An 11910-nucleotide genomic window follows, 5' to 3' on the forward strand; every position below is an offset into this window, starting at 1 on the left:
AAACAACAAACTGCCAGGTGACACTTGTTACATTTATGTTTTCATAGTTTAATTTATATTTAATTGTGTTGTGGTTTGTAGTGTTTTGTGTTGTTTTCACTTTAAATTTTTAAAAGGAAAAAGCTGAAAATTTAAATAGTTAAAAGTTGAAATGTGAATAGTTGATTTTTGTATTATGATTTATTTATTACATTTTATGTGGAGTGAATAAATAAAAGTATATTTACGGTGGCCCCTACAGACAAAGCACATACAAACTTCAAATCACGTACGAACTCTGAAGCACGTACAAACTCCAAAACACGTAAAAACACGTACAAACTCAGAAGCACATAAAAACTCAAAACACGTACAAAAGACAACAGAAGTGTTCCAGGATGCTAGGCGCAGTGTTGAGCTTTTGTTATCTTGTGGCTACACAAGCCAGCAAGTACCAACGACCGGATTTGGTGTGTGGTAGTAACAGGTAAATGAACTTTTTTTTTTTTTTTTTTAATTATTTGAATATATATAAGTGCTTGTGTATAAATACACAAACAATACACACATGCTTTCAATTGTGTAATTTAAGTGATCTAGTAGCTCTGCTTTGTAAGTTCAGTTCATGCTAGAAATGTGTTTTGGAGTTTGTACGTGTTTTGTCTCTAGGGGCCACCGCATATATTTATATATAAACATATATAAATAAAACCACTTTTTTTTACGTTAGTAATTCCTTTTGTGCGTAATTTTATATTATTGTTAATAATAAATTAATTAAAGCAACAAAACAACCTGAAGAGCCGGTTCGGAGCCGAAAGAGCCGACTCTTTTTAGTGATTCGAACCGAAAGAGCCGGATCTCTAAAAAGAGCCGGAAATCCCATCACTATTATCTATCCATGAAGCCAGAGAACACACACCAATTAGTTAAACTAGTTGGCCCTGAAAATCTTAGAAATATGGTATCTAACCAGATGCTTACACTGGATGGCATTACCTTGGCCTCCAGTATCACTGTGAAGAACCTTTGAGTCATTTTTGACCAGGATATGTCCTTCAATGCACATATTAAAGAAATAAGTAGGACTGAATCCAAAGTCCTGCTCCTCACATAAAGGTCTTAAACATAGAGGCCCCATCTTAACTTAATTACCTTATAGTATATCACCCCACTAGAGCACTTAGCTCTTGTACTGCAGGCTTACCTGTTGTTCCTAGAGTAATAAAAAGTAGAATGGGAGGCAGAGCCTTCAGTTTTCAGGCCCCTCTTCTATGGAACCAGCTTCCAGTTTGGATTCAGGAGACAGACACTATCTCTACTTTTAGTTAAAGTTACTTAAAGTTTAAACTTTCCTTTTTGCTAAAGCATATAGTTAGGTGCTGACCCTGAATCCTCCCTTGGTTATGCTGCAATAGGCGTAGGCTGCTGGGGGGTTTCCATGATGCATTGAGTATTTCTTCTTTAGCCACCTTTCTCACTATGTGTTAACAGACCTGCCTGCCTTGAATTATACTTGTTATTAATCTCTGGCTCTCTTCCACAGCATGTCTTTTATCCAGTCTTCCTACTCTCACGCCAACCAGTCGCGGCCAATGGCCGCCCCTCCCTGAGTCTGGTTCTGACTGAGGTTTCTTCCTGTTAAAAAGGGAGATTTTCCTCCCCACATTTGCCAATGTGCTTGCTCATAGGGGGCCAAATGATTGTTGGGGTTTTCTCTGTATTGTAGGGTCTACCTTACAATCTGAAGTGCCTTGAGGTGTTTGTTGTTGTGATGCGGCACTGTATAAATAAAACTGAATTGAAGTGAACTGAGAATTTAGCATGGGAGTCTATGGGGATTGAAGACAGCTTCAAGAGGCCATTAAAGGAACTGCAGTTTTTGTCAGTTTTATGAGGTCTTCACTTTTCAGGGGGAAAAGCAGAATTCAATGTCCAATTTTTAAACTGTTTTTAATGCACTGTGAGAGCTTAGGTAGATTTAAATAAATCCATTATTGTATCTTTGCTAAATTTGATGTATTCTAATAAAAGCATGGTGTTGAAATCCCCCCCCCAATCGTAAAATTGCCGTAGTTTTATTAAATACATGTTGAAATACAGCCATACAAGCACACAACCTTGAACTATCATATTTGTGAATGACTGAATGTAGTGTAAAGCGCTTTGGGGTCCTTACAGACTGAATAAAGCGCTATACAAATGCAGGCCATTTACCATTTACCATTTGTGCCATTCTCTGTAATATTAAGGTAAAAAGAATGAATCAGCAAATTCTACATACTTGGTCTGAAATGCTAAGATTAAGATTTTGTCATGTGCCTTTTCTTATTTTGTCCTTCTGGATTTGCATGGCAGGCCTGGTGTGATTGAAACAGTAGCACAGGTGGAGGTTCATTTGCCTGCAATGCAGCACGAGAAGCCAAAAGCAGGTAAAGCCTGAGCAGTGTCTGTCCCCGGCTGCATAGGTTGAGACATTTGCCAAGATGGGAGTAAAGGAAAAGTTAAGTCTGATGCAGATCCCCTCCATTCTTCTGCTCGGCTTTGTTTATGTGGCATATGTGCTGATCGGTGGGGTGGTTTTCTGGAAGTTGGAGGGAGACCTCGGAATGAAGGACGTCAGCTACTTGCTTGAAAAAAAAGAAAGGCTCCTTAGCACATACCCATGTCTCAACCAAGCTGGCCTGGAGGCCGTAGCTCAGGTGAGAAACAAAAATGTGGAAATGAAACAAACTGTTTCTATACATATCTGCAATTTATGATTGCACGTTTTGATAGACCTTTTCTGCAGCTTTTACCACTGTATTTACATCTTAACCACAACCATAATGATTTTGCATTTTTATATTCCTTTATGGAGACAGTCCACCATTGCGGAACATTGAAAGCATATATTAAAGTTATGAATGTTTTTTAAACTGTCTGGATCACTGTGAATTTACAGGAAGGTCATTCTGGAGTCTGGCACTGTTGAGCTTATTGGGTTGAGAAATAAGTGTTACTATATGCATTTATATATTTATACATTGACAGAAGGAACTAATTTATTACAGTTTGCTTTTTGGAACTATCCAGTGATTAGATCTAAATATATGCTTAAACTGGCTTAGTATATATTGATATATGTTGTTTGTGAACTTTGAAAATGTTTCCTACCATAAATTTGTTAATTTACTTCAACACATTTTTATGTTTTTTGTTACAATAATTTGACGGTAATTTGTGGTAATTTTACACTAATCAATACACTGTAACTATACGTAATAATTATATTTTGTTCATGTTTGCTTGTTTGTTTGATTTTTATTTTACTCTTGTATGGATAAAAGTCATTGTTATCTATAGTTAATTGCAATGTTTTACAATTGCTGTCATGGGTAAGGAAAATTGTATAGGTATGATAAAATATTATTAGAGCTATTAAAACTTTGTACCATCAAACTGAGCACACATTGGTAAAACGCTGCCCCCTGGTGGTGAAAGTTTAATTACCTACATTTTGAAGAGGGTAATTCGAAAAAGTACATTCAAAATAGATGTGCAGGATGTTTATGTGCTCAGTCTTTTATACCTTCAGTAAACTATTTAAGTGACTGGCAACAGTAATGGGTCAAAACAGGTGAAAATGAGCCTGAGTTATAAACTTGTTTTCATATGACAAGGAAAACAAGCTTACATGCAAATAGCAGCTCCTTCAGACATTCCCAGCTGCACTTGCTTTGCCTGTGACATGTGACCAGACTTCACTTATGAAGCTTTACATTTTATACTCAATTCCCCATGAAACTCATAAACTTAATTTAAAGGTAGAAAGTTGTCCTCAAAAATGAATATTATGCTGCAGCGGTCCCCAACCCCCGGGCCTCGGACCGGTACCGGTCCGTGAGTCGTTTGGTACCGGGCCGCGAGAGTTGAGGCTCAGGTGTGAAATGTATGGTTTTCAGGGTTTTTATCGGTTTTCAGCGTTATTTTGTTATCGTTTTGATCGTTAACTCGGTTTTCCTGGGTCTTTTCACGTGTGTTATGAATAAATCTTCTTTTTTTCGGTACCGGTACTAGTTTTATTTTGTTGTATTTATCCGCGACACATTAAAGGCCGGTCCGTGAAAATATTGTCGGGCATAAACCGGTCCTTGGCGCAAAAAAGGTTGGGGACCGCTGTTATACTGCATGTAAGAGTAGAAATGGTAATCACAATGTAATAAATGGCTGAAACTTTCTGCCTGTTGATGTAAGCTGCTTTGATTTGCATTGTGTCAAAGCAAATGCAGACAGCTTGTAAAGTTGGTTTGTTGATTGTTTTTAGTTGCTAATGTTTTTATTCCTTTCTTGTTACATACACATATATATTGCATTTCATATCTTTTTTTTTACTTTATCTTAATTTTAACTTTTTTTTCTTATCGATTTACCTTCTGCTGCTTTCTGTCTGATAGCAAGGTCATTGTGTTTCAATACCTCTTTAACAAGGCGGATCAGTATGCAAAGCAGTTACGTAATTGTGACTCATAAGATCTTATGGGAAATGTTCCTGTCAGGTCAAGAACTAGTGAAAACCAAGATAAAAATGTGGGCATTATTATTTTTATTATAGTTATTACTTCTATTATTGTTAATTTGTTTTTCAGGTTGTTAAAGACACATCAAAGGTGGGCCTGAGTTTGAAAAGCAACTACACGGCAGACGGCTTCTGGAAATTCACCAGCTCAGCTGTGTTTGCTGCCACTGTGGTCACAACTATAGGTCAGCTATGAGGGAAGGGAACAACCATATATATATTTTCTTCCCATTCTCATTTAAACGTTAAATGTTTTTCCTTTATTTTCATGACTATCTCCATTGTAGATTCTCACTGAAGGCTAAAAACTATGAATGAACACATATAGAATTATGTAGTAAACAAAAAAAGTATGAAAAGATTCAAAACATGTTTGATATTTTAGATTCTTCAAAATGGTTGCCCTTTACTTTGGTTACTGCTTTGCTCACTCTTGGCATTCTCTCAATGAGTTTCATGAGGTAGTCACCTGAAATGCTTTTCCAACAGCCTTGAAAGAGTTTCCAGAGATGCTGAGAACTTCTTGGCCCTTTTGCCTTCACTCTGCAGTTAATTTCATCCCAAACCATCTCAATTGGGTTTAGGTCAGGTGACTGTGATAGCCCTTAAACAGCCCAGAGATGTTTTGGGGTCATTGTCCTGTTTAAAAATGAGTGATGGTCCAACTAAACGCAAACCATATCGGATGGCATGTTGCTCCAGGATGCTGTGGTAGCCATGCTGGTTCAGTGTGCCCTTTATTTTGAATAAATCCCCAACAGTGTTACCAGCAAACCACCCCCACACCATCACCCCCTCCTCCTCCATGCTTCACCTTTTCTGTGTCGCACAAAGACACGGCGGGTGGAACCAAATATCTCAAATTTGGACTCATCAGACCAAAGCACAGATGTCCACTGGTCTAATGTCCGTTCCTTGTGTTTCTTGGCCCAGACAAATCTTTTCTGCTCTTTACTTTTCCTTAGTAGTGGTTTGTTTGCAGCTATTTGACCATACAGGCCTGTTTTGCACAGTCTCTGAACAGTTGATGTAGAGATGTGTCTGCTACTGGAACTCTATGTGGCATTTATCTGGGCTCAGATGTGAGGTGCTGTTAACTTGTGATTTCTGAGGCTGGTGACTCAGATGAATTTATCCTCAGAGGTGGCTCTTGGTCTTCCTTTCCTGGGGCTAACCTCATGTGAGCCAGTTTCATCGTAGCGCTTATGGTTTTTGCAACTGCAGTTCTTAAAGTAATAATGGACAGTGGTTCCTCTTTACTTAGCTTATTGGTTCTTGCCATATGAGTTTTTATATAATCTATCTATCAGTTTTTATCACTTTTGTCATAATACATAATTCCATCTTGCTTCATATAGTTGATGTCTTCAGTATGTATCTACAGTGTAGAAAGTAGTAAAAATAAAGAAAAGTGAAGGGGTCCTCTTCACCAAAGAAGCAAAAATGTGAAGGAAAGAGACAGTGCTACCAATATCTTGGTAAAATGTCATCCTCTTCCTCCTCACCTCAAGCCTGATCTCCTGAACTAAAGCCAGGGCTCTGATACATGACAGCCTGCTTACATGTGCGCATTCATTCTTGAAATTCTCGCTGTTACTTATTGTCAGCAGATTTAGCATGTGACTGTCCGATTTCCAGACAGCTGACAAGAAGCCCACTAAACAATAACAACAACTGGTTGCAAGCTAATGTTATTCCTGCTAATATTATAGGCACTTTCTCTCTGAGAAACAGATCGATTACATTGTCACATTGTATGAGAGTTTAATCATGAAGTGTCAGATGTGTCAGAACAATGTAAGATCTATGTCAAAGACGGCTTCACTGCAGCTAACAGCTGTACTTAACAACAGAAAAGTTGTCGATCGTGGAGAGTTGGCAGCTTGTCTTGTAATCGGAAGGTTGCCGGTTCGAGCCCCGGCTCGGACAGTCTCGGTCGTTGTGTCCTTGGGCAAGACACTTCACCCGTTGCCTACTGGTGGTGGCCAGAGGGCCCGGTGGCGCCAGTGTTCTGGCAGCCTCGCCTCTGTCAGTGCGCCCCAGGGCAGCTGTGGCTACAATGTAGCTTGCCATCACCAGTGTGTGAATGTGTGGATGACTGAATGTGTAAAGCGCTTTGGGGTCCTTAGGGACTAGTAAAGCGCTGTACAAATACAGGCCATTTATTTACCATTTTAGTATCGCTTTCATTGGGCAGACGTTAACTTTACTGACTCATTTTGGACTCCTTTCGCAAAGTTTTATAGCCTCTTATCGTGTAACTAGTTGAGCATCTCACCCGGCATTGACAGCTGAGGTAAAAAGTGGCCCGACAACTTAGAGAAAACTCCCGGGCAGATCTGGTCTAGAGTCACTTTGTTATCTGAGTGCACTCACTACCAATGAAACCTAAAATACCAAAAAAATATTTAAAATATTTGACTGTATTAGTTTGTGTAAGTGTTATTTAAATATGTTCAAATATAGTGTGCACAAAAAATGTTGTTTTGGGGTTTTTTTTAACAAAGATAGCAGTAGAAACATGCCTTTATGAGGTACAGTAGCCCCTGTAGCTACGGATATGCACTTGCCATATGACTGCGATCTACAGACATCTAATTGTGATATTTTGAACACTATAACTTTAAAGGTTTGCTTTAAACAATGCAGTACACCCCTCCATAGTACCATTCTCCTTCCACCACAGTAACAGTTTAAAGTTTTTCAGGTTATGGGAACATGTGTCCCAGCACTACAGGTGGCCAGATCTTCTGCGTGTTCTTTGCGCTCTTCGGTATACCACTCAACATTGTGGTTCTCAACAGAGTGGGCAAGTACATCCTAGCCATAGAGAGGAACATCTCAGACTTCTTCGAGAAAAAGACTAGTCGAAAAGTAAGGATGTCCTGATTTTGGATAAACCTTTTGAAAAGGAGCGATTATTCTTTAGAGGATGACTAACACTGCTTCTCTTTCCCATGTCTTGCTGCAGACATGTACCCGCTTTTTCATCCACTTTGTATGTTACATCTGCGGAGCAGTTCTTTTCTTCATCGTGCCCATGATTGTGTTCAAGCAGCAAGAGGACTGGACACATGCAGAGGCCATCTACTACTGCTTCATCAGCCTCAGCACCATCGGCTTTGGAGATTTTGTGGCAGGTAAAGCAGAATTGTGTTTTTTGTTTAGAACAGACGTGACACCAATCGAGTCAAGAAACAGCATGAAAAAAGAAGTGCTGTGGTGTAGATGAGTACTAAAACAGCTTGCACTTGAGCAGCAGCTCCAGGCAGACTAAGGGAGCTTAAATAGCAGTCCTACGTAAGACTTGTCAGCATTTGCTCGGTTTCTGCAAGATAGAATTGCCTGTAAAAATGGAAAGTCATACCTGATTTCGCAATTTAAGGTCTCATATTTAGTGTGAAATTTGTATGCACCTCTTGGCGTCTTCCGGTCCTATTTTAACACATTGACATTGATGGTAAAATCATAGGCAAACGTGTGCAGAGAGTAAATATTAACTTTAGAGTCAGAGTGGCCTGACTTTAAAATCATTCAGCACTGCTGATCAGCACTGGGTCTCTAACATCCGCCTATAATTTTAACAAAGCTGTTACTCAATAATTTTTTATCAACATTCACAGATATCATTTCATTAATTCTGTGCATGTATATTCAGAATTCTTGTTGGCAAGGAACCAGATCTTTGGTACTTGGAGCTTCTGGGTTCCTGTTTGCAGTCCGTGTTTTACTGACTAATCTGTTTGAGCCTGTTTGAGCAGGCTTTGTTTGTGCACAGATAAAAATGGAATGGATAACCAGTAAAATATCTTTATACTTTCCAGTTCTAAAAAAATGTCATCTGCATTCGTTGTCCAGAACAGGAAGTCTCGAACTCATTCATTGGCTAAACCAGTCACTCTAAGAAATTACCAATACAAAGTGGATGACAGATAATACGTATAGTATATGTATTAATAGTGAACTGTAACCCAAATACTATTAGGATGATGTGGGACAACATCAACACGGGGATATGAGACACATCAACATCCCAGTGTTGGTGTTGTTCCTACATCAACATAATAATTATGGGCCAGGATCAATATTGCAACTGACCACTTCAACTATCATTTGCTAAGGAGTTAGCTAATGCTTTTAACTTGAGTACTCTAAATTTTCCCTTTTAACGGGAAGACAAACAACAAAAATGTACTGGCATGCCCTAGTAGTGTATAAACACATTGGAAATGAAAACAAGTGAGAGAAGAAGAACTCTGTGAATCACATTAAGTCATGCATCAGTCTGAGCCTATAAAAGAATAGTTGACAGATGGTTTAGGGCTCTAACTGTAAGGTTTATTGGAAAAAAAAAATCTGAGTTTAATATTAAAGCTGAATAGAGTTTCTGGATCCAAACTTAATACACAGGAGAAGAGTCTGATAGGTGAAAGCTCTGGGTCCCATTTTACGTTTAGAAACTTTAGCACGCTTTGCTCACCTTTCACCCTGCTTGTCAAATTTGCATCTATGCAAGTTGATTCTCTTCTCTGGAATCCAGGGACATCGTTTAGGAGGAAGTTAGAAGAGGACTTCTAAGAAGTGATTTAGGAAAAGTGGTTCAGTGGTGCACAGTGAGAAAACCTTGAACAAGTATAAGCCACGTTTTAGAAATGATCGCATTCTGATCACATCTGTTTTGTATACTCGACTCAAACTGAATTTTATCTTGTAAAATCCCCAAATCCTTTCTTCTTTCCAGATAGCAATCCAGACAAATATTACCCAAATTGGTACAGCTTCCTCATAGCCTCGTGGATCTTCTTTGGCATGGCCTGGCTGGCGCTGGTTATCAACCACTCAATCGAAATCCTGGAGCGGCTCAACAACTACTTTAAAAAGCAGTTCAAAAAGAATGATAATCAGCAGGGGGATGAGGCAGGCGGTACAGCTGATAAAAACCCAGAGACACAGATGGAGGAGGAAGACGAGATCACCCAGCCTCCAGTTACTGAGTCCACCTAGTTATAGAGTTGCCTACATCTGTCTGTGGTGATTTGATACGTGCCTGAGTTATTGTTTGTCAGTTTTAGACATTTTCTCCGTAACTGCCACTAAACTATTGGCTCATTTTTGTTGAGTCAGGTTTATGTGACAGCAGCATTCACGCACTGTTTAAGTGCCTCTTGTTAATCTAAAACCCTTTAGATTAAAGTTTAGAGAAGGACTCAGCACTTCTGTCCGTCTGTGGTCTAGTAGACAGGACAGTCAGCCTGTTTCCTATACTTAATCAGCTGACCACAAGTCATTTACCGACTCCGTGGCACCAGCTTGGCTGTAGTCAAAGCCACAGTCTTTTAAAATGATCTACTTTGCATGGTATAGGGACTCCATGGCCCACAGAGGCCTGGGGATTATTATTATTCAGCATATTTTAAGAGGTGGTGGAATTTCCTAGGTTATAAAATACAGTGAAGTAAATTAACTGGCCTTACAGAAGAGCAAGAGAAGGAAAATTTATTTCATTTGTCAAGGTGTAAAAAGTTTTTGTCTTAAGTATTGTTTTAACACTTCCAAACCAAATTAAAAATATTTATTAAAAGGGACCTGCTCTGCTTTTCCTTATTGTCTGTCAGACTGCTCTAACTGCTGAGGTTCACAGTTATTCTACTCTTAGAACAGAAGTCCCTCCAACAACCGCCTCATAATGCATTCAGACAAGTGATCGATGCTGTTAATTACAATAAAATCCTTTTTGTTTGTTTGTTTGTTTGTTTTTTGCAACTGCAGTCAATTTCTATACTGTGGAATTAAGAGGAAGTAAGAGTTACCATCAGTTTTAACAGCTGCCTGGATGGTCAAAGGGAATATAAAAATACAAACAGATCGTAACAAAAAGCTTTAGCTTCTTTAGATCCTTAATGTGTTTATTTACTGAGGGAGAGAGATGGGAAAGTTGCATTTAAATAAAATATAATCTTCCTTACTGTTAAATGCAAAACCTGCAACGGGCATGGTTCATTACATGAATTTAGTTTTAGATATGTCACATTTCAATCTACCTCTTGGGATCTGGGCAAGGTTCAGATAGTCAGTCTTAGGAAGTTTCCTCACTGAGTTTAATTTACCCTGAAATATCAGTAGGGATAATAAAAGCTGGACAGATTCATCCATTCCATAGGTGAATAAAACTGATTTATTTTATTCAATTCTGTAAATTAAGATTGCTAATCAGAGTAAACTTAAGGGTCACCATGATTTAGTTTGCATTAGTTACAGACATTGAGTAACTTTAGACTTCACTAACAGGAGGTCTTTGTGAAAGCAGGAGTTGCTTTGGATAACCTTTCCATTAGGAAGGGCAACATGAATGGACAACATGAGCAGCTATTCAGAAAAATTATTCCTTTTTCTGTAAAGTTGCAACCTCAATTATGAAATGTTTGTAGGACCTGCATGAAACAGCACGGTAAGGTTTTGTAGTCCATCTTCAGGGTATTGTAGTTTCACCACAGCGGACATATGTCAGTATAATTTAGGAAATTTGTGAAAGTACTGTCAGATTCTCTGAACTTCTTCATAAATTCTCCTTCACATCTTGTCTTCACTACATTTTAAATGGAAATAAAAGTGATTAGAAAGACGAAACATGAGTATGGGTGCAAGTCACATCTATGTCTATGTCCACTAGGTGGCGCCGCTGTACCAATAGTGTACAAACTGACTGTTAAAAACAGAAACAAAGCAACAAATACAAAGTGCGGAGGGAAATTACTGCCAAATTAAAGGCAAATAAACCAAAACACATTGGTTTCCTCACTTCCTTTCATGCTTTCTATGCTGCCATAGCACAGCATACAGTATCGGTCAGTATCCTAATGTTCACATACAAAGTCAGCACTGAGGAGGAGACAATGAGAAAGACAGATGGTGGAGAGGAAAACTGAATGCGTGGAAAAGTGTTGGCATTAAAGGTGAAGGATGGAGGTGATGGAAAAAGAATAAATATCTGAGGGAAAGTGAGAAAACCCCCAGATGGAGAGGAGGCAGTGATGTTTTTTTTCTGCAAGAAAAAATCAAAAATAGTTGGGCCCCAAACTTGGAGCCAGAGTTGTGACAGCTTCATGTTAGATCATCAGTTTTTATTTTTAGTGTTTATCATACAGTTGAGATTAGTTTAAGTTCATTTCCAGAGTGAGTTTTTGTCCCCAGTCCTAACTTACTTCTTTCTTCCCATTGCTGGTCCTGGTGCCTTTTGAAATTCAGCCCACATATGTTTGCATCTGAGAACCAGTTGTTATGTAATGTTATTATCAGATGGTATCACTTTATGGTCAGGTTTATGTTGTGATTGTATTTATTCATGTAAGGAAAAACACAAAATCCAGCATGAG

The 11910-nt window shown here is 38.7% G+C and overlaps 1 protein-coding gene across 2 annotated transcripts; it reads left to right on the forward strand.

Annotated features, from left to right (window-relative positions):
* The first annotated feature begins 2273 nt into the window (after positions 1-2273).
* kcnk17 (potassium channel, subfamily K, member 17) lies at positions 2274-10122 on the forward strand. Of its 2 annotated transcripts, XM_040041875.1 has the most exons (6): positions 2276-2411; positions 2571-2681; positions 4608-4722; positions 7245-7411; positions 7509-7677; positions 9279-10122. In XM_040041875.1, the coding sequence occupies exons 2-6, from the start codon at positions 2589-2591 to the stop codon at positions 9539-9541; spliced, it is 807 nt and encodes a 268-aa protein (XP_039897809.1). In that variant the 5' UTR covers positions 2276-2411; positions 2571-2588; the 3' UTR covers positions 9542-10122. The 2 variants fall into 2 exon arrangements, with proteins under 2 accessions (XP_039897808.1, XP_039897809.1); XM_040041874.1 differs by having other exon boundaries at positions 2274-2681.
* Positions 10123-11910: the final 1788 nt, after the last annotated feature.

Source organism: Simochromis diagramma, unplaced genomic scaffold (assembly GCF_900408965.1).
Source record: "Simochromis diagramma unplaced genomic scaffold, fSimDia1.1 OVJJ01000304.1, whole genome shotgun sequence".
Classification (NCBI taxonomy): domain Eukaryota; kingdom Metazoa; phylum Chordata; class Actinopteri; order Cichliformes; family Cichlidae; genus Simochromis; species Simochromis diagramma.